This window comes from Misgurnus anguillicaudatus, unplaced genomic scaffold (genome assembly GCF_027580225.2).
Source record: "Misgurnus anguillicaudatus unplaced genomic scaffold, ASM2758022v2 HiC_scaffold_33, whole genome shotgun sequence".
NCBI lineage: Eukaryota > Metazoa > Chordata > Actinopteri > Cypriniformes > Cobitidae > Misgurnus > Misgurnus anguillicaudatus.
Window position 1 is genome coordinate 4,126,667 of NW_027395283.1, and position 24,422 is coordinate 4,151,088.

Consider the following 24,422-nt stretch of genomic DNA (forward strand, 5'->3'; position numbering starts at 1 on the left):
AGTAACTCTCATTCACTGTCCTTGAAATAACAGCACACACACACACACACACACACACACACACACACACACACACACACACACACACACACACACACACAAATATTGATAAAACACACTTACAGTCAGGCATACACACACACACACACACACACAGTTTCTGAAACAGCAGTAATTGATTAATTGAACACGAAGTGCCAACAGATCCAATTACTCACTTTATCATCTCATTAACTACAACTGATCATGACAGACATTATAACACACTAATCTCTATCTGTCTTACTCTCTTTCTGTCTCTCTCTCTCTCTCTTTCTTCTGTCACAGTCAAATGCTGCATTCCCATTAAAGATTTGCGCAAAACTTTAGCATTACTTTCTAAATGTCAACAAAAAACTATTGCGAAATAACAATGTTTTCACTAAATATTGTTATGCAACTAAAACGTATTTTTGTTGTCTGGTGATAAGTCATTCCAAAAACATGGCGATAGGCAATTTGAAAAATGAATATAATATAAATTTTCACATTTACAGGTCGCCTAACATACGTAAAAGTCATATAATCATTCTTAAAATATAAAAGACAGAAGAGGAGTGTTTGACTTCATGTTGCATCACAAGAACTGACAAGAATGACTTTGATGTCATGCGCTTGTCATGAACATGAAGTCTAACATACCTCTTCTGTCTTGTCCTCCAACCCAACGCCACATTTAATGAATGATCATAAATGTGAAAAAAAACCTTTGCAGTTATTTATTTATTTTCGAATTGCCTGAAAAACCTCCTCACCCGCGGGTTAAAACTTTTCATCAGATGTTTAAGACCCCCACTACCAGTAAACATCAAATACTTACAACTTAGCATGTAATAATAGTAAAACAGAAAATGTTTTATCCTCTCCTCCTCCTCGTGTTCTGGTCAGTGCGGCCGCCGTAACGCTTTTAATTGTGTTGAATAAAAATTATGAGCTGGAACAGTGTGTGTATGTGTGTGTCTCTGTGTGTGTAGCAGGTTGACTTTAATGGCCTGCTTTTCTAATTCCACTCCAAGAGAGTTTTATAAAGAGAGAGAGAGAGAGAGAGAGAGAGAGAGAGAGAGAGAGAGAGACCTTCAAACGACCTTCTTAATCAATTAAAAGCCAATAGCGTGACGTTGACTGTGGTTTTTCATTTCTATGCTACAATCATTACAGCCCCTTCATCTCTCTCTCTTTCTCTCTCTCTCTCTTATAGAAGTTGTTCTGTGTGTAGCTTTTCATGTTTGGAAGAATCTTTCATTGGATCAGATTCAGTTTTGTAAGGAAAAATATTTGGGATGAGATGTGGATGAATAAATGATAAAAGTTTCCTAATTTTTTTTTATCATTTGAGACCAGAGCGCTCATGTATTTATCTCTAGTCTCTGTTTGTTCTCATTAACATAATTTCTTTCACAGGTCAGATGCTGTCTGGTCATGACATCATTACAGCTAACAGATAAACACTCTTGCTGAGTTATTAGTTCTGCATATAGTTTTAAGCCCCAGCCAGAAGTGTATTGTTTAATTAATAGGGAATTCCCTTCAACAAATCTGATTTCACAATTCATAAATATGAGCAATCCACAAGACAGAAGCTCATGAACGACTCATTTGCCTCCGCTACACATCATCAGTGTGCACTTCTGTTGATCTCTTACCTAACAGTCTGTGTGACATTATATGTGGACTGAAGTGTGCACTCAGAGACAGAAGAGAGACCTCTGTTTAACACTTTATTTAGAGCTTCATTTCACTTATCAAGTGTCCTTGAAAATTTTCATTTTGTTATCTGTTGACTTTGGAGATTTTAATTCTTTCAGATCTGAGTCCAGCATTTGACATTGTTGACCATGGTATTCTATTTTCACGTATCGAATAGTATGTGGGCATCTGAGGACGTGCCCTTAGCTACTTTAATTTTTTTGTTACTAACAGAACCTTTTAAGTTGCCATATTTGTAGCTCCTCTTACTTGTGGTGTCCCCCAAGGCTCTATTTTGGCCCCGGCTCTATTTTCACTATATATGCTATATATGCTAGGTTCAATTTTCAGGAGGCATGAATTGTTTTTCCACTTGTCTCCAGATTACACAATCTATCTGCCTTTTAAGCATACTGACCCGAAAGGCCTAGAAACCTAGTTTGCTTGTTTAAATGATAGAAATTCCTCAGTGGGTAATGGAACGCATATTTATCAAACCCACAGTGAAACGCTTTGGAGTTATTTTCATTATATTTCTCCCTTTAACTTGATCAACACATTAACTGCTTTTGCAATTGTCAGACCAGGCTTTGGAATAGCCTCCCTTTATTTTTCAGATCAATGTCCTCTATGGTAAAGTTTTATATTTTTGCTCAGGCATTTAACTAATCTTAACTAAACTAATTATGTTTTGTCCAATGCTTTTTCTCTCTTTCATGTATCCTAGATTTTCTTCTGTAAAGCACAGTGGTCAACTTTTGTTGTGATTATTTGTTCATAACTAAAATGAATGAATGAATGAATGAGCAAAACTAAACACACGCGGATTTATTGCAATGCACTGGTTAATATTGCCATTTTCGTCTGCATACTTGTGAAAGTTTATTTCTAGAAATATAGTGAAAAGTTTTCTATTTAAAAAGCGCACATCTTTTATGAATGTTAGAGAAGTATAAGTTAAATGTTTTGTTGGTTTTTGTACTGATATGAGTAAAAGGGATTTTTTTTATGAGGCAACAATGAATATAAACCCAATTTACAGACTAGCTTTGTCTTTAATGTTTGCGCTGATAAATGTTCACCCTGCCAGGCAGCTTTTCCTTTTAAACGTTTCATTTTATAATTATTCATTTTCATACAGCGGAGAGTGACAGGAGGAGAGATACATTTAACACACACATACACGCACACACACACACACACACACACACACACACACACACACACACACACACACACACACACACACACACACACACACACACACACACACACACACACACACACACACACATACTGTAAAGACATGTCAATAACACTGTGTGTCTGGATCAATTCAATATAAAATTCACAAACACAATCACATGAATAAAAAGAGCTTCTGTTGCGCCATTTTTAATTTTTTTTAATACATTATATTATTAATTATATTTGAGTGAAAGGCTGATTAGAAACAATATATAAATCTGAGAAGGTTTTTAAGAGTATTCAGTGAGATTTAATGGAAATAAAGAAATCTGTACACAGTTCACATTTTCTATGTTTGATTAGTGATCTAATCAGAAAGAATTAATGTGTCTTATTCATTTTGATTTAAATTTCTGTCTAAAAGGGCACAGCTCCAGTGACATTTTTCTGACAGTGGTTTAAGTTTTGATGGTTTTAATTATTATTAATCTGTTATTATCTAATTCTGGTATAGACTTTATAAAAACTTATTCTGGAAATATGCATCAATTCACTTGAAGTCTAACTATTTTTTAATGAACACCAATCATGTCGACATGAAGAGACCATTCAACTAACATATAAATGGTTAAATTCGTGAAAGGTAAAATTCAGACTTTAACAATTACTGAGATAAACACTGCTTGCCATTTTAGGAACGTTCTTGTGTTTTACATGCACCAGTCAGTCAGTGGCCAGATGTGCCAACTAAGGGGGCCTGCGCACCAAGACATTTACGCTGGTGGCCGCGTGTGTTTTCAATTGTTTCCAATGGCAGCGCCGCACTTTTAAAAAACCCTAGCACTCTGCATTTTTTCTGCGCTCAAGCTGAGCGACAAGGGTTTAAAAAAGTTTAACTTTGGGTGAAGCGCTCAGCTGTCCAATCACAATGGAGGAGGGGCGGGACAAATATCACAACAACCAACCACCGCATCTTTCAATGACTGATAAACAAAGTAGAGGTATCATAGCAAAAAAATGCTCAGGTTAAAGGCGTCCGTACAGTAGGCGTCCGTACAGTAGGCGTCCGTACAGTAGGCGTCCGTACAGTAGGCGTCCGCCTGGCGTATTCATTTGCATTCAAACGCTTTGGTGTACACAATCCCATACTGCTCTCTCTCTCTCTCTCTCTCTCTCTCTCTCTCTCTCTCTCTCTCTCTCTCTCTCTCTTCTTTCTCTCATTCTCTGATCTCACAGCAGCCTCAGCCTACACATTTCATTTTCCCTCAATCTTCCCTTAATCAATATCTTTTGTTTGGCAATTCTGGTGTCAGAGCGATTCTTTTACGATGCTTCCCTTAAGTCTGGGTTGTAAGAAGGGACAGAACTATTTGGACCAAAAGTTATGTGATTATTACTTGACCAGAATTCAAACAAGAGGAACACTTTTCAAAAACCAATGTGGCTGTCCTGCTGTCTATTGCTTATATAGGAAGCTGGCATCATTGGTATTTGCATAACGCTGCTGTACTATGACGTAATTCTATAATAATCACAAAAACATTATAGAAAATAATTAACTAATACCTTTTGTACTGAATTTAATTTATGTTCCATTAATGAATTTGTTTTCCGAAAAACTGAAGCAATGCATTCTGGGATTGCATTCGCCATGATTCTGCTGCATTGGAATTTGGCCAAAACAAGGTACCCCACTTTAAGGTTACTGCTTTTAAATCGGGAATATGATGGCTTAAATGCAGTGTAGTTAGGCCGTTCGCTGGGTTTTGGAACAGAGCCAAGGTGAGCGAGTATACTTAGTGTGATGGATCTAGAGGCCATTGCGTCTTCTCTGGAGATCCATATAGAATGATATCATACTATATAGGGGGAGGGGCAGAATGAATGACATCAGAATATATAATGAATTGACTGTCAGCACCGCCTCTTTAATAGAACACCACGCCTCCTTTGACGAGTAACAGTAGACAGCTGTCAGATCTCTCTCTCTCTCTCTCTCTCTCTCTCTCTCTCTCTTTGCTGCCCTCTGTGCCTTATTTATTATCCACTACACACACACTGACCCTCTTCAACACAATCACTGTTTTGAAGTTTAAAAAGCAGGCAGTGTCTACAAATCAAGTCAATGTCATACACACCCTGCAGTAAACACATACACACACTTATAAACACACACAAGCGCGCACACACACACACACACTTCTCTCGTTCACCCAGTGACAGTTTTTTGTCAGAAATGTAGATTTGTCGGGCAGGCATGAAAGAGGGAAAGTATTTAACATTATTTAAAGGGCTTGGATGGTTGTGGTGTGTTTTTAAGGGTTTGTTGTGTGTTTCTCTTGTGGGATGATTAAATCCAGATAAAGGAAAGTGCCACATGAGGTCCGCCCTCGTCTACCCCTCCGCGCGTGCTCTTGGGCCCCTGAGGCTCCTTAACATGCAGGGCGCGCAGGATAATCGCAACGAGTGCACCGTCCCTTCTGCAACCACTCCCAATAATAACATTAAAACACACGCACGTGCGCACACACACACACACATTCTTAAATTACTCTAGAATTAAATTATATATGAACTATTACAAGTATTACTATCTGTCAGTTGTTAGTGAGGTAAGTTAAATGAAACTGTCTGAACTCTGGATGATGTAACGTGACTCTGTTCAGTAAATGAGCCCCTGAGGATCACTAACCGCTTAATTTAGATGTAAAGACCGCACCTTTTATTGGACACACTTAAAGAGTTGCAGAAATGCCTGTTTATATACCACTTTATTTACACCGTTTGATTTTCAATACTTTGCACTTTAAAATATGCCTCTAATTGTTAAATTAGTAGTCCCACAGTGATTAAGTACTTATCTTTGCACCAATAAAACGTGCACCACATATGGGAAGGTTTCCCAGACAGTTCTTATCCTAGTCCCAGACTAAAATGTGTATTTGATCTGTCTTAATTTAAAAACATATATCAGTGCCATTGTTTTGTCACAAGATGCACACCAGTAATGCTTTTTGTAAGGTTTATTTGTAAAAACTACTTAAATGTCCTTGTATAACTAAGGCATAGTCAAGGATTCATCTAAACCCTGTCTGAAAAATTGCCCCTTAATATTTAATCACTTATTTTATAATATTTAATTAATTTAACTCACACCCCTACTGAAAAAAATCTTAAACCAGCATAAGCTGGTATCACAGTTTGGTTTTAGCTGGTTTAGCTGTTTTTTTGTCAAATTTTAAGATGGGTCCTGCCAGGCTGTGAGATCCAGCTTAACCAGCCACTGGCACCTTAAACCAGGTACCAGCTAATACTGGTAAATAAAATGGATTTTTCAGTCGGGAATAGACTGTTTTTCCATGACATTGTGTGATTTCGTGGCACTTCGGTCATTGAACATGATGAGTTGGCATTTTTAATATTTACTTCATGCCGCGTGCACTCTGTAAAGGTGCCAAGACCAGAACCCAGAAAGTAATTTTGGCTAAAACAAGGCAAAATTTGGGCTGCCAGTGTAAGTCTATAGACATCTAACTATAGCTCAAGAATAGACAATCGTTTAGAACATGTTAAAGAAATTGAAGCTTACATGATGGAATATCGTACATCTCCAAGGTATTTTGACAAAAATGGCACGTAACCAAATTTAAGGCTATTTAGGGTAGTGGGTTACTCATAGCCGAATTTTATTGGGTCTACAGTCTCCATTATTTCAATGTCTCAGTTTTTGCTTGGAGGCCAAAGATGAGACAATGACAAACATGTGCACACAAGAATAAAGTCGAGAGGTTATGTAGCGACTTGTGATGAGTGTTAGAGCATTGCTGTAATCACATGATCACGTGACTTCACCTGTTGATATTATTACATGAAACCAAACATTTGACCAAAAAATCTGCTTCTAAAGGGATCAGATGACTTTAAATCTGGTTAATTTGTCACAGATTATATCATGTTTTTTAATACAATATTTTTTGTCAGAAATATAACCAAGGGCCAGATTTCCGCCAGCATTTTGGTGTTAAATAACAGCCGTCAAGTAATTGTTTGATTTTTTTTCGTGATATTGTCACAAATTTCCCTGTTTTTTTGTGATCGTATCACAAATTTCTATTCATGTGTCATTGTCAAGTATTGGTTAATCCTATTTTTTTTTTACCATTGTCGCTTTGGTTTAGGGTTAGATTTACATAAAATGACATCCTTACCCAAACCCAACTCTAACCCTAATGCCAGACGACAATGGTTTAAAGTTTAGAAAATATAAAAAATAAATCAGAATTTTTTATAAACCAATACTTAAAGTGACATCCTAACGCAAACACCAAATCTAACCCTAAAACGAAACGAAAATGGTTTGAAAAAGGAAAAAGCAGTAGAGCAACCAATACGTGACAATGACACATAAACAAAACTTCGTGATATGATCATGAAAAAACACGGAAATTCGTGACAGTATCACGAAAAGAATAAAAAAATTACGTGACTATAGGTACATAATTTTGTGAGACTGGGTAGCAAAAGATGACTGTCGTGATTTACTAAAGACGTTCAGTGGCTCATTAGTGCTGAAAAAGTTATTTTTGGACTGACCTTTTCGCATATGCATTTCTAGGAGTTTCCCTTTCAGATGCAAAATTTATGGGAGGAGATTATTTAAATGATTAACCTAACCCTAACCCATCATTTAACGCCAAAACAGCGTACTAATATAAGATTAGAGAGCGTGTGGTACAAGGTAAAGGATTTTTAACATGTAACAATTTATTTGGAATGAAGAAACTTATTTAAAAATATTGTTTGCCAAGTCGTGTTATTTTTTTATTTGTTGCATGAAATAAAAGAGGAGTCACTAAGTCACAATAAGTGTTTTAAAACTTCTTGTAAACCTTCACCTTTTGTCCTCCAGGTCTCTTCAGTGTCCGTTGGCTTTGTTAGCTGCGATGTCCATGGTGCTGAACTCAAGCACATCAGGTGTTATTAGATCACCAGCACCTCATCAGCTCTGGTTATTTGCGACCCTGAACTCATTTGAACTCTTAGTAGATTGTGTTGGTCATTATGGAAATCAGTTGTCACACCTGTTTTTTTTTTTATTTGTGCCTTTTTTAGCAAATAACCCGCAGATATTACAACTCCCGTCTGCGCTTTTTTAAAATTGCGCTCTCACGCTAATTTGCCTCGTTTAGTAAATCTGACCCTAATCTGTAAACTCACACGCGTACACCGCGCGCTCAGCATATCCAAACCGCCCAGTGCGCGGCACAGACCCTGCGCGCTCTCCTTTCACACACACACACACACACACACACACACACACACACACACACACACACACACACACACACACACACACACACACACACACACACACACACACACACACACACACACACACACACACACTGTCTCTCTCCCTCCCTCTCTCACTATTACTAACTCTCTCTGTCACTCTCCCTCTCTCTCACACACACACACGCGCGCGCACACACACACTGTCACTCTCTCTCTCTCTCTCTCTCTCTCTCTCTCTCTCTCTCTCTCTCGTTCCTCTCTCTCTCTGCTGTGGCTCCGTGATTCTGTCGCGTCTCCGGGACTTTGCTCCTCGCACCGTCGCTCTCTCCACACACACAGTCTCTCTCTCTTCTCCAGGTGAGTGAATCTTAACAAATCCCTCTCTTACTATTTCTCCTTAGCAGCAGTGAGAGATCACGGAGAGACCTCAGCAGAATCTCACCGGTGCGCGCGCTGGACATATACAGACCAAATACTGCTGAAGCGTCATTTTAATGTAGTTATACAGTTTTATAAAAAATACAGCGGTGTTACTATGGTTAGTCAGAGTATTAAGGGGTTAGTATGTTTATATATACTACACTCAATTTAATGTTTATAATTACTATGTAATATCAGTTATAAGTCTGACGTGAACTTGTTGCAGTGTTTGTTGCTTTTCCAAGTTTATGTCTCAGAAGTTAAATTGTGAATGGTGTGTGTGTCTTGAGTTGTGTGTCTCTGTGTGTTTAAATGGCCAAAAGATGAATGCTGGTATTTGATCTAATGCACTGTCAGGTCACCTTAACATCATCTGGAAGAACTGATTTAATTTAAGTCATAAATATATTTATTATGACCTAACTGGAGTATTTACAGTAAATTACATTAAGAAACAGCTCTCGTGTTATATTGTGCAGTGTGCTGTGATTGTGTCAGATGGTAATACTGTGTATTTTAATGTATAGATCATATACTGCATGATTAGCATATTCATATGTGGTGGTATTGATGTGGTTTTACTTGGTTGGGGGTTAGGTTATCCAGTTATACAGTTATTCTGGTGTTATTACTATAGTATATATAGTGTACTAGTAGTCTCTTTATCTATGTGTCTGACAGATGTATCTGTGTGATTGTTAGAAAACAGGTTTATTGTTTTGTGCAGTTTATGAGCACACAATTGTGTGTGTGTTTTTGCATGTGTGTGTGTGTGTGTGTGTGTGCGTGTGTGTTTTATTAATTTATTTGACGGGGGGCAGTTTAGCCATTCACCAGTGGAGCAAAAGCTTTCTGTATAATTAAGTTACTGTCCCCGCTCCTGGCGCCACTGAACGCCATACGACTCTGTGTGTGTGTGCATGTGTGTGTGTGTGTAAGGTTATAGGGTCAGCCATCATAATTGTTTTTGATTAAATACTGTACAAGAATGCAAACCTAAAGTCCCCAAAGGGAGTGTATACAAGCTTGTGTGTTTGTTGGGTATAAGAGCTTATGGGGAACTCATTGACTCTGGACCCGTGAGAGAGAACCGGACTCGTGCTGGCCAGTAGAGATAAGGCAAAACTCTGAACCCCGAGCTCGAGTCAGAACGGCTCTGTCGGACCACAGCAGAGCAAATCTATTAGAGTCGCGTCTGACCGAACGCATTACCACAACCCCAAACATAAATAAAAACACAGAGACCTTTCAGATAGTTTGATTCTTATTCTGTGCTAGTGTGAACCTCAGGAGTATCTGTATTTAACACATTAGTGCTGTCATGTTGTGTAAATGGTCATTCATCAGATGCTAAGAGATCTCATCCATTACACACCATCTCTGTATGTGGGCTAAGTGTTTAGGGAGATTTTGCATGTACATTATTCTGGATGTTCCTACAGGACATTTTATTACACTAAGATCATTTATCTCAGATGTTTCTCCTAAAATTCATTATACAGGAGGTCTCAGTCTAGAGCTAAGATCTCAAAAAGTTTGTTAAAACATAAATTCAATTCCTCATTGATTGCAGACATTGTGAAATACGAGCACAGTTTGAGACAGTGTTGAGATTTCTTCTGAAACTCTTGAGTAGACATGATGAGATTACTGGTGTCTTTTTTCTCTGATCCAGAATGCAACATCAACGTGCAATAACATTATTGTCTGGAAAGGTCTACTTACACATTTGTGTGTGTGTGTTGTTGAATGGTTTTAATGCATTGAAAAGACAGGAAAAGAGCGAGATGTCTGATGAATGATGGTTTGAATAGAAAGTGACATTTTCCAGAGAAACACCTCCACAGATATCAGGTGTGTGTCCAGTGAAACAGATGAGAGGTGGCAGGGTGAATTAACTCAGAAATGTAGATACGCATACACAATAACAAAATTTAATGAATGCAAATGCTCTGTCAATTCCTTTTGTCTTTATTCACACACACACACGCACACACACATTTTTTCCATCAACACATTTCTCTCACGTTTGTCTCTCCTTAAACACACACAGACGGTGTGGGATTGTGAAATGTGCGGTGAGGTCGGCTGGTAAACCCATCAACTTTCCCTCCGGACGGATCCAGGATCAATTTTCACAAATTGCCTTAAAGTCACACACACTAACACACACACACACAAACTAGAAGAAAGATTTAAAATAAATAGTCACGTAACACTTTTTCATTTGTGGTTGTGTCCGGCTGCAGCTTGTAATGCAGGGTGTATGCAACGCATTCTTACCGTCTGCGCAGGCAGGACTGTACTGCGCGTGCATATAAAGATTGCATACTGATTGAACACTGATTCTACTTTGAATATTGAGGTGTCTTGTAGAAAAATCACAAGAATGTTGAGCATGTACAACTGGACTGCACGCATGCGCAGACCAAGCAGTCACGTCTGCAATTGCTTATAATGTCATCTAAAGTCTCTGCCTTATGGTGCGTTTACACTAACTGCGTTTCAGGCATCAAAATCGCGTTTACCGCGCCTAGTTTGCCACTTGAACAGTTTGAATGCATTCGCACGTGTAGAGCGGAGTAGACGCGCGGGAAAAGCAAGCATTTGACGCACGTCAGGCAAAATCCGCTTCTTGTTGGAGGAGCAAGTGCTATGCGGTTGTCTGTTTGCAAGATGACTGATGTTGATTGTGCATTTATTGAGAGAGTTACCGGTTTGTATTTAGTCACCTTACTATAGGAGAAAATAAACGGCGTGGGTCGATAAACGTCATGTGACTCAAAAGTGAAATGTGTATTACAGCTTACCAGGTTGCCCGATGTCCTCACTGACACTCTTCCAAGTGAGGTCCTTTTTATTCCTGTCTCTATAGAAATAACAACTTGTGTCGTATAGCTCCAGGTAACTGCCTCGGACAATATCAAGCATTCCTCCAGGTCGAATGAGTGACTCCGGGTGGGGCTGCTGCCACAGCAGCAAGCAGGCTCCTGATTGGTTAACGCCGCGTGAAATTCCGCCAAAGTTCGGGCGTCAGTCGGCAATTCGCGTCAAACACAAAATGCACAAAAAGCACCATTTGCGCATACCACGCACAACTCTCAATTCGTGCCTTTCGTGCGAGCTAGATGCGCGAATGAGGCGGAAACACGTCTTCCGCGCCAAGCGCCTCATCCACGCCGCGGGACCTCCAGACCTCCTTCACATTGACTTAAAGCAACACTATGTAGTTTCCATGTAAAAATGACTTACAGCTCCCCCATGTGGTTGAAAAGCGCAACAGTGCCTGGTATCAGAATTTGAGTCTGATACCGCTCCATTGAGCTATAATTATGAGGCGTGTCTCAACCGAAAAATGCCTCTGCACTCAATTGGATAGACCTACGACCAATCAGAGCAACGAAGTGTGTGACGTATGTTGAAATTACGTCTTTGCAGCCTGACCGAACTGCTAGTTATTTCGCTACAATGACACTAACATTGTGATTATACTGAGTTAGCGAATGTACATCAACACCTACTATGTTTACAACATTTCGTTTATATCACAACATGAAGTATTTACTAAGTCATAGAGTAAGACTATCTCTTACCATTTGTACGTTAGGTGAACTTCATCCACGACGATACCCATTACGTTGGCTTGAAAATATTGGAGCCTAGCATGTCCCTCCACTTATTTAGACACCACGATTCCGGGCTTCCAAAAAGAAGCTGGATGACCGCTAATTATATCCATATCGTCGTGCACGCTGAGTTGCATCGCCGTGATAACGTTAGCCATTTCAGTTGCAACCAACTTTTGCCGAATAGGAAGGACGGCAAAAACATCAACAAATGCCCTGCTCGCGTTTCTCTGTTCCTCTTTTAAATCAATGCTCTGTCGATATCTTTTAGAACAGACTCAATGTCAGAATCCACACATCTGAACTCTACAGCGGCAGCCATTCAACACACGCGCTCTTTGGTGACGTGGTTCATTACGTTACTGTTGATTATCTGTCCATCATCGTATAAAGCCCGCCCTGACGATTTGATTGGTTCGACCAGCATTTGTCCTAGCATAGTAGCTCCTCAACGCAGAAACCCCAGATCGATCTTCCCGTTTTCAAAATCTTGTGGGCGGGGCTAAGATCGGCTGGCACCCAGGCTAGAGCTAATTGCCTCAAAGGCACTAAAATTTTCAACTCAAGCGAAAAATTTGAATCACACAAAGTTAAATCCCACAAGTAATCTAGAGCGAGAAACGCAATACTTTGTGTTTGGTGTGTATGCAGCATTAGACTAATGCTTGCCCCCTTACAGAACCAAGATGATCTCACAATGGTGGTTTGGGTTAGGATGTCGCTTTAACTATTGGTTTATACAATTTTTTTCGAATTTTTAAACAATTGTCGCCTGACATTAGGGTTAGAGTTGGGTTTGGGTTAGAATGTCATTTTTTGTTACAGAAAGTCGTTCTGACTCCAAACCCACGTGAAAATGGTAAGAAAATAGGAAAAACAATTGAGTAAACAATACGTGAAACTGACATGGAAAAGAAAGTCTGTGGTACGGACAAATGTGGAGATCCGTGACAATGACACGGATAAATGTTCCGTGACTATAACATGGAAATTCGTGAGATCAGGTTGTATAGAACATGCAACATGTGCTTGTGTTGTTTTAAAAACTTTGTTTTGGGTGCACGCGAGGGGGTTTAGTGAAAGCTTGAGAAAACGTTCTTGGCATTTATTGAACTAAAGCAAATTTTGATCCGAATGATATTATTGTGTCAGCTTTTAGATGCATACACACAGACGACTAATAGCAGGGTTCTGGAGAAGCATCTTCAGGTGTTGAAATAACTTGACATGTCCTTCTAAAAACATGGCCAGCCTTCACCCGACATATACGTACATAAACCAGCAATTAAATCAAATGCAGACGTGTCTGGTGTCAGTAGGCGATTAGTCAGCTGTGGATGTGATTCAGGCTCTGCTGTCGCAACCGACACATTTCCGAACACAATGATGTGTGAAATTGAGCTCGCATTGCTAGACGTTTGTGTTCATGTACTTTTGGAGAGTGTTTTATGGCAAAGTGCATGTAAAAGAGATGGGAGGTGGGATCAGGTTGTGTGTGTTGTGGTCCATTAGGCGGTAGCAGGTTTTACTCTCTACAGGAGGTGAGCTTTGTCTGACTGGATTGACGCACTTACCAGTGTGAGGTTGATGGGCAGCGAGTCTCTGTGTGTTTTTGTTTGTGGGTAAAGACCTGTTTGAATGTGGCTAAGTCTCTTTCTCTTTACCCACTCAAGTCACATCAAGTCTTCTCTTTCTACATCCATCAATCGCTGTTCCCTGGAGTCTCTCTCTGTCTCTCAGTGTCTTTCTGTGTGTCTCTCTCTCTCTCTCTTTCTCTCTCTCTGATCGATCGAGGCCCTTGAGTCATTGGGCAGTGTTTCTCTGATGCTCGAGTGTCTGAAATCAATCTAAACAACTTTAGGAAAGGGCTTTAGAAACCGAATAAAAAACAAGAATCAAGAGCTTGTGATAAAAGACAGATTGATTCGCTTCTTTTAATCAGATTTATAAAACAGACAGATCTCCTGAATGCTGATTGGTTAATACAATGTTGTAGTGGTGGATGCTGATTGGTTATTACATTGTAGCAGTCCTACTAAACACATGATATAGAGTGCTGCAGGGATGCCAACTCAGAAGTTAACAGGACACTGGTTCCCTCATTAAAAATCCCAAAACATTTTTCCTATAGACTTTTGGATTATTGCAAATAATAAGCTCTGTGTTTAACAAAAGTTTCTGACACTTGCACGTCTTGTCCAAAAAGGGAATACAGATTTTATTAATTTTGAAGGGTACAAAAAACTGGCGGCCGGTGACTTCTTTTACGAGGATCACAAATGCGAAGCTCATCAAAACATGTCTTTATATGTGTGGCTCGTCATGTCAAAATACGAGCCTGCTGCAGACGCTTCAACAGGGTTTATGATAAAAAAGACACTCACCTGTTCCAGATACTGGATTAATCTCATGTTTAATCAAAGTTTAGTGTAAAGTGAGTGTCTTGTATTTTGTGAACATGAGCGTCTCTTATCATAAATCATTTCAACACGTGTGCAGCAGGCAAGTATTCAGACATGACGCGCATAGGTTCACATGAGGCACTGAACACATATTTTGAATTCCTGTCCCTCTTAAGAGAACTCGCCGGCCACCAAGAAATATAGAAATCCAAATTTTGATAAAAACATCTGCAAAGACTAACTTGTTGGAAAAAAATGTGTAAATGTCATAAATGTTTGTTAAACAAAGAGCTTATTTTTTGCAACAATCCAAAAGTCTATGGGAAAAACAATGGGCTTTTTTCAAGGAAACCAGTGTCACACTAACTTTCAGGGTTGGCCTACAAAAATACATCATCGCTGTAGTTCTCTATAGACGCTTCATCGGACGCACATGCGTTGTCACGATTACACGTCTGGTTGGAACTATACTTGGTCTCTGTTTGTTTAATGGTCTTGACTAGTGTCTAAACTGAACTCTGGAACAAATACCTTGAACATAACAAATGTTTTGGTTTCCTGAAGACAAGGGGAGACGGCGATCATGGATAAACTCTATATGAAGGGAGGTATGGCAGGCGGTTTGTATACATTATATAGTACATATTTTACAACGCTTGTTATCAGAAAAAAAACTACTCTAAAAGGACTTTGATGTTATTTATTCTTTGCAGAGTTTACCGGAAGTTATTTTTGTTCCACAAAGCTGGTTGGTTATGTTGTTACTGCTGAAACGTCTATAGAAACCTGCAGAGATATTTTTGTAGGCAAAACCTGGAAATGGATCTTGTCCCAAAGTCAATGCCTTTTTTGAGTGGAGTTTTGTTTAAACTTTTTAAATAAGATCCTGGGTGAACACAACCTCAAGATATTTTCATGTTTTATTTTACGACATAACACATCAACAATAACCAAACTCATGGTTTTTACATGTCTTAAAAAGAGTGGTTGCTAACAAGTTGCTACACGGGACTACAGACATTTTTGAAACTTTAAAAGTTATCAAGCATGAAAAATCTCAAAAACAGTGTAAAATGGGCACAATTTCTTAAAAAGATTCATCTAGAGATGTTGGCAGCTTGGTGGTGATTACGTTAAAGTTGAGTTGGTGTAGGTTGTAAAATGTTTTGAAGATTATCTTGATGGAGAAAAGTATCATAACCTTTTTGCGATTTTCTTTTTCCAGAGGGAACCCTTGTGAAGATTATTTAAAAAATAAAACAAAGGACAATAATATTAAACATATAATAATATTATAGCATATTGTCTGGCATTAAATGAGCTTTTCTGACAAAACTATTTATGAGTTTGTATTTTATGTAGTTACCTAAAATGCGCTAATGACTGTGCTATATTGCACATTATGTCTAATGGTCTGTGCACACCAAAAGCAAATTAAATTATTAGTACATGCAAAGACATGTTATCGCACTGGGCGACACAATTGATGGAATTCTTGTTTTCCTCACAAGTAAAAAAAAATTTAACTAAAACTAGTGGGAAATTTGCATGGGAATTTGCAATAATGAGCGTATTGATATGTCCAGTTTGATGCATCTATTTATATCAGAAAATAGAGGAGAGCACAGTTTTCATTTGCATGAGTGATGAGAAAAAGAAGTAACATACCGCGAGTAATCTAGACCGAGTAGCGCACACATTTGCTTTGCTTTAGGTGTGCACACACCATAACAACAATGTTTTACCATGACTGTATGCACAATACAGCACCTTCTCTTATTAATGAATCTTATTGATCTCTCCGAAAACAGGTCACAAGCTAAACAGAGGTGCATCCGAATACTGGCTGACCTCCGGCTGTTTGAGGCTCAGAGTTGAGAGGTCAAAGGTCATGCCCTCACTTTGATCCCAGGTCCACTCTATACACTCTCGTGACCTCATGTTTCACACCTTCCCCAATAAATCCAGGGCCCAGACGCCTGCAGCCATGGAGAAGACGTACTCCATGACGGCACATTACGACGACTTTCAGGAGATCAAGTACAGCAGTCGTTGCAGCAGCAGTACTCTCAGTAACGGTGTGAGCCTGCATCTGGGTGGTTCGCTGGACCGCTACGGCCGTGGACGGAGTGGGCGGGATAAATGCGTGGGCGGCACCGGTCCAGGGGGCGGGACCCCTGCTCGCTGGAGTCGACGTGAAATCTGCCTGCTGTCTGCGCTGGTTTTCGCGGCAGGAATGTGCGTGATTCTCGGCTGCATGCTGGCACTCAAGTTCCTTTCACTGGAGGCGCAGGACTCCCAGTGTCGTCAGGACTGCGTGAAGCGACGCTCGCTGCTCAGGGCGGCACGGTTTGTTCAGGGTAACATCGACCCGAGCGTCCAGCCGTGTTACGACTTTTACAGCTTTGCGTGCGGTGGCTGGCTCAGACGTCATGGAATACCGGAGGATAAATTAAACTATGGAATAATCACAGCGATCGGAGAACAAAACCAAGAGAAACTACAGCACCTCCTACAGACGCCGATCCAGAGGAACGAACCTAACAGCGCAGAGAGAAAGGTAAATAGTTTCAGGATTGATCCTGTTTCATAGTTCGATTAAATGTATTTTATTTTATTTTATTTTATTTTATTTTATTTTATTTTATTTTATTTTATTTTATTTTATTTTATTTTATTTTATTTTATTTTATTTTATTTTATTTTATTTTATTTTATTTTATTTTATTTACAAATTAACTGTTTAAAATACATGAAAAACACTAATTTGTTTTGGAATATTGTTGTATATTTTTTACAAATGACTTATCTGTGAGCTATCTGTAAATTCATGTGCTCTCATAATCTTTAATCAAAAACCCAAATCTTCTCCCCTATACTCGAAACTCCTTTACTTTTTACTTCCGGTCATATGGTATGGCAGGTGGGCGGGGTCTGGGAAAAGATTGCAGCGTTTAGCAATTAGCAACATAACCCAACTTCAAACGATTTAATCAGATCTCAATGGATGTATTCAAGTTTTGCCCTACCTTTATTTATTTCAGAAGGGGATATATGTCACCACTGGGAAAATAAGACAATCGCTACTTCCATTTCATGGCGACTTTAAATACATTATTAGTGGTGTTTAAGTAATTCCTTAACATATATGTTTTAAAATATAGTTTTTCTGATTGACAGGTGAAAGAATTTTATCGGTCTTGTATCAACATCAAGGAAATTGACCGTCTGGGGGCGGGGCCTATGACTGAGGTGATTGACAACTGTGGTGGATGGGACCTGTCTGGAGCTCCTCCAGGAGGGGCGGGGTGGGATATTGGCTCCGCCCCTGTAAGACCCGATTTTAATGAGATGCTGTACAAGACTCAGGGAATGTACAGCACGTCTGTCTTCTTCTCTCTCACTGTGAGCGTGGACGACAAGAACTCTTCACGTAACGCCATACGGGTGAGAGAAAGTTGGAGTTCTTCCAAAACCAAGTTTTATGGTTTTGCACTTCGCACGCACACAATTGACAAGTTTAAGTATATTTTATATGTGTGTGTTTAGATTGATCAGGAAGGCTTGACGCTGCCTGAAAGAACTTTATATCTGGGTCAGGATGAAGACAGCGTGAAGGTGAAACATCTCACGCCAACTCTCTGTTGTCTTTGTTTTCTTTTCTGTCCATCTGTCTGTCTGACTGCCATCTGTCTCAGTCACCTCCCGCTGTGAGCTCACACGTCTAATTGATCGTGTCACGGCTGGAGATGATGTCACAGATGAGTCTGTGTCCTTTATTAATGAAGTCACAGCAGTGTCTCTGTCACGCTCTGATGACATCACACATTTATCAGAAGACATTAGCTAATAATGCAATCTATGAAACATTACTGTATTACAGTAACATGCATTAGAGTGATACAAATCTAACAGGACTGTAGTACAACTTTAGATTTGATACTCATGTGATATATAAATAGAAACATATTATGCTAAACGAATTAGTGAAATTTGGCTATTTTAAGTAGCTTTTTTTGCAATCAATAAAATCTGATTTTCTGAGTGAAATATGACCTGCTAGACAAGTTTTACTAATTTTTAAATTGACTCGAAGCTTTTAGTATTGGTGACTCACATATTCGTTTAGGATGAGATCTTTACACCTTGTGATGTCAGCAAAATGTTTTTTCTCGATGATGTCAGATTCTGGCGGCGTATAAGGCGTTGATGGAAAGATTGTTGAGTATGCTGGGAGCTCACAATGCCACGCTGAAATCTCGAGAGATCCTGGACCTGGAGATGAGACTAGCTAATGTATGTATCACATGCCTGTCTGTGTGAATCTTTTGAATCTGATTCTGTCAATCTATCAACTTTAAATTAGTGCACAGACAAATAATCTTATTTTTTTAAAGGCCACTTATTAGCAAAATCCACCTTTACAAAGTGTTTGGACATAAACCCCTACGATCTCCGAATCCCCATTAAACCAAAGCAGTCTCATTAGACATGCCGTTTTAAATCTCTTGTTATTGTGATGTCACACTGATATAGCCACTGACAGACTGGATACTTTTACCCAAAAGCTTTTCTAAATGTGTTACTATTGTCTCAGACTGTATTTACAGTAATCAGATATATTTCTAACCAAAAGTGCCAACACATTCTCACCCCATGGCGTCAATATTCGACGCACTTGACCATGTGTCAATATGTGACGCGGAGGGTATACCTTTCGCGTCATTTTTTGACGAACTGGGGACTTCAATACTATTACGTCCGTTGCATTCTCTTTCCTATTTTCTTAACATTTTCACGTCGGTTTAGGGTTAGATTACGCGAAATTAAACAGTTGTCACCTGGCGTTGGGGTTAGAGTTAGGTATGACAGTTGTCACCTGGCGTTGGGGTTAGAGTTAGGTTTGGGTAGGGATGTCATTATGTAAATCTAACCCTAAACCGACGCGAAAATGGTAAGAAAATAGGAAAGAGAATGCAACGGACGTAATAGTATTGAAGTCCCCAGTTCGTCAAAAAATGACGCGAAAGGTATACCCTCCGCGTCACATATTGACGCATGGTCAAGTGCGTCAAATATTGACGCCATGGGGTGAGAATGGGTTGAAAGTGCTCACTGTCTGAGGTAAGGAAGTGAGGAGCTGTAGCTCATTTGCATTTAAAGGTACAGACATGAAAAAAGCGCTGTTTTGCAAATGATTTGTGGGGTATTTTGAGCTGAAACTTCACAGACACATTCTGTGCACACCTGAGACTTATATTACATCTTGTAAAATGTGCATAATAGGTGACCTTTAAAAACTGTACTTTAAAGAAAATGTCAGAGAAATTACGTCATTAAGTAAATGTGAATTTAATTCAACATATGTGTGGTCGAGCTGTACAGACGTTCATTTAATAACTGTGTTTCTTGTTGTCACAAGATCACTGTGTCTGAATATGATGACCAAAGAAAAGACATCAGCAGTATGTACAACCGGATAACTCTAAAACAACTCCAGAAAATGTCTCCGAGCGTAAGTACACACATGATGTTTCAGTCTACTGTTTTTTTTACAGACCCTAGGACACATTTCTCAATACTTAGGTCACTTTTGCAAAACTCTTCACACAGTTCTCCTAACCAACTTTTAGCTTGGCAAAGCAGTTTATTTTACATTCAAAATGCACTACAACTACCAAAACACTTTATTCAGGTCTCAAATCAACTCATTCTTCCAGAACGCAAAGGTTGACAGCCGACAAACACACTTCCTGTGAGCTATCAACACTAACAACATGCAGCATTATACATTATACATTATCTCTGTTTTTAATTCACTGCAATATATGTTACTGGAATGAATCAGACATGATGCAGAATTCTTCAATATTTTATGTCGTTTATTATTATTCCTAAATACACAAATTTGTAGACACACAAGTCACAGATACAGATACAATAGTAATGCTAATCTACTCGGTCCTTTTCCATTTGGCCAATTGTTTTTATTTTGCATTTAATTTTAAGATTTAAAATATATTACTGTAGAAATGTAGCAAATTGCTGTCTTATTCAGTTTTGTATTATGTTATTGTTTTGAACATAAGTTTTGAAAACAGTATGTAGGCATGTGCAAATTAGCCTGTGTGTAAAAGAGTTTTGTCTGTTATTGTGTCTGAGTGAGAAAATAATTCATGAAATTTAAAAGATGTAGTCATTGAATGCATTTTGTGCCAAAGCAATGATAATTGATCCTCAGTTTAGCCCACATAGACTTCTGTTGTACTGTGTGAAGAGTTTTGCAAAGTGATCTAAGTATTGAGAAATGTGTCCTAGCGTCTGTAAAAAAAACCTGTAAACATGTAGTTTGATTAAAAGAATGAAGATAAAGATGTTTTTGTCTTGTAAGATTTTCTGTAGTTCAGCTGCTACAGGACATTTATATTAACAGCAATGTCTTTGTGAAACACCAGCCCAGTCTCCTGAAAATGCGTATAAATAGCACGAAGTGTAAAACTCGTGCAATACATACGCCAAATTCCACTTTGGCGTGCATATGATACGCAAGTCCAATTTTTTTGATATTTTTTACCATTTTCGCTTGGGTTTAGGGTTAGAACAACTTTTTGTTATATAAAAATGACATCCTAACCCAAACCCCAACTCTAACCCCAACTCCAAGCGACCATGGCTTAAATATGGACAAAAACATTGAGAAACCTGTATATTAAATATCCTCATTAAGCAAATCTAAAATCTAACCCTAAACCCAAGCGAAAATGGTTTAAAAAACAGAAAAAAATTGAGAAACCAATAAATAAAACAACAAAAGAAGATGCACCGTTTAAGTAATTGGGAAGGACTTGCGTATCATATGCACGCCAAAGTGGAATTTGGCGTATGTATTGCACGAGTTTTACACTTCGTGCTATTTATACGCAACCTCAGGAGACTGGGTAGGAAACACACATACATACAGATAAATGTATATCCTGAATGCACTGCAGATCACTTTGGATAAAAGTGCAGATTATCATGCGTAAAGAGTCTTTGTGATTGTTTCAGGACGTTCTCAAGCTTTATAAAACTATTGATCTTTACTGCGGTAATTTTGAAATATCAGAAGTGGATGGAGCTATGAGGTGATGCATTTTTTGGCATTGTGAAATGAACGATGGGCCTGTTTTAAACTCTGGCACCAAACGCAGTCCCTTAATGAACTTTAAAACAATAAGCAGAGCAATAGAAAGGCTTGCTGATATCTGTCCTTTCATATAAAGAGCTGTTGTGAATGTACATTTGGAGAGATGAATAAACGTGGATGTTTTCTCTCTCTCTCTAGTTCCACTGGAAGCGTTTACTGGATCGAATCTTTCATGATAATTTCTCAGAGGAAGAGGAGATTGTAGTTTTAGCCTCCGACTATTTGCAGCGTGTGTCAGACATCATAAAGACCACATCTAAACGGTGAGAAACCAGAAAAAACATAATGATGATGAGTAACATCTCAATGCAAATATTTTTTACATGACACTGTGTGTGTGTGTGTGTGTGTGTGTGTGTGTGTGTGTGTGTGTGTGTGTGTGTGTGTGTGTGTATGCATGTGTGTGTTGATGCATGTGTGCGTGAAGTGTGTATGCATGCATGCATGTGTCGACAGGCAGCTTGTATGTTGTCTTGTTTGTTTGAACATAATTGCATTATTAAAAAAAAATCTCCTCATCTTTATATTTCCATCTTTCTGTTTCTTTCTCTTATTTTAAGTTTGTGAAGATGACAGAGATTTCCTGGCTTTTTATCCTTCTTGTATCTTTCTATAATAATACGTTTTATCCCATAATAATCTCACAATGACCCCTTCCTTCATAATCACTGTTATTAAAATCACCATGGCGATGCATGGCTCTCCCACCAATCGGCTTTCATCTGCTACGCCACGGGCGCAAGGAAAAAGAAATGACTTTTATGTCTGTCTTTTGTTCTCTTAGTTTGCTCTTTTTAGCTCTTTCTATCTCTCTTTCTCTGTCTTTGTGTTTTTCACGTTATGTCTCCTGAAGTTTGGGGTTATTGAGGCGTCTCTGCAGGCGTCCCTGTGCTCAAAACTTCACTCTTCTTCTTCTTCTTCTCTTTGTCTTGTTCAGTGCTGTAAGACGCCTGTGGGTCTTGTCTCTGCTGAATATACAGTAAAAAGTAGAAATGGTTTTGTTAAGAGTGCTTACAGTTACATTCAGTACTCAGATCAGCTCTGACTCACTTATGTCAGCATTCATCTTTAAAAAGTCAGCAAAATATGACAAAAGTTGTGTTAACAAAGTCTTTCACATTACGATCAGAAGTATCATTTCGGTTATTTCCTATAAAAGCAAATAATAGAGTTCAGTCGGTGTGTTATTTGAGATGTTTGATCCTGTTGTTTATGTTTGCTTTATGGGTAATTATAATGAAATAGTTAGTTGAGGTGATGATTGAATTTTTGTGGTTTATGAAGCCGTTGAGCTCAAGAATGATTTAATGTTTGTGAATATCAGCTCATGGTGAGATTTAAGGGTTTGTAAGAGTCATACAGATGTCCAATTCAATCTTTCAGTCACTTTTATCCATTTGAAAACTAAAAACATCTAAAAACTTTAACTAATAACCTGACAGTTAATATGATATCAACATTTCTCGTGTGTTTAGCAGATACTAAACAAATAAAACATGTAAGGAAGTCAATTAATTGACATTTTAATTGAATTATTTTCATACTATCCCTAAGTGCTGGGTGTTGGAAATAATAAAAAAAATAGTAGAATGTTTACGATATAAAATAGATTATAAATGTACACTTTAAACAGAGGACTGTAGTTTATGATAAATGATTGACAGCTGAATTTGATCTGATTTCAAAAAAGCTGTGAAACTATGACAACCCAGTATCACGAAATGATGTACCTATAGCCACGTAAATTTGCGAGTCTTTTCCGTGACACTGACAAGCTGTTCCGCATTTTTGCGTGAACATGTCACACATTTCTGTTTACCGTGTCACTGTCACTGTTTTGTGATATTTTCACATAAAATGACATCCTTACCCAAATCCAACTCTAACCCTAATGTCAGGCGACAATGATTAAAAATCATAAACTATAAAAAAAATCATTAAAAATGTATAAACCAATACTTAAAGTGATATCCTAACGCAAACACCAAATCTAACCCATGTCAGTGTCATGGAAAAGACTCACAAATTTACTTGACTATAGGTACATAATTGTGTGATACCGGGTTGGATATGAGCAGTTTTGGGTAAGTTACTCAATAAATGTAATTATTACTAGTTAATAAACTAGTTACTAATGACATCTTCAATCATGTATTTAGATTACTGTACAAATTTCTCTCTCCAAAAAGTATTTAATGACTTATTACTAATTTCTTTCTAAATCCTATTTATTTGGTAAATGATACAAAGAAATGGCTCAAATAATAAATACATCAATTATTCACACTTTTAAAGGTCCATTTCTCACTATTAAAGGTATATGTTCACCCAAAAATCTCTCTCTCTCTCTCTCTCTCTCTCTCTATCTCTATCTCTCTCTATCTCTCTCTCTCTCTCTCTCTCTCTCTCTCTCTCTCTCTCTCTCTCTGCCCCCCATGATGATAAAGAGTCCTTTGCATTTCAGACAATAATTGTGTGGTCATGCATCAATACTTCACTGCAGGAGACAAACTTCACCAGTGGAGATCAGCTGGAATAACACAATCTTAAACAAAATAATTATGTATGTGTGCATGTGTG

At 38.5% G+C, this 24,422-nt stretch overlaps 1 protein-coding gene across 1 annotated transcript in view; it reads left to right on the forward strand.

The window, feature by feature from the left end:
* Positions 1 to 8,417: 8,417 nt before the first annotated feature.
* The window catches only part of LOC141363184 (endothelin-converting enzyme-like 1), a 30,497-nt gene continuing 14,492 nt past the window's right edge, over positions 8,418 to 24,422 (forward strand). The window contains exons 1-7 of the mRNA XM_073865775.1: positions 8,418 to 8,565; positions 16,468 to 17,216; positions 17,837 to 18,103; positions 18,206 to 18,274; positions 18,842 to 18,952; positions 20,079 to 20,171; positions 21,981 to 22,105. Of these exons, the coding sequence (XP_073721876.1) occupies positions 16,596 to 17,216; positions 17,837 to 18,103; positions 18,206 to 18,274; positions 18,842 to 18,952; positions 20,079 to 20,171; positions 21,981 to 22,105 (1,286 nt within the window). The 5' untranslated portion in view covers positions 8,418 to 8,565; positions 16,468 to 16,595. The remainder of the gene's footprint in view (positions 8,566 to 16,467; positions 17,217 to 17,836; positions 18,104 to 18,205; positions 18,275 to 18,841; positions 18,953 to 20,078; positions 20,172 to 21,980; positions 22,106 to 24,422) is intronic.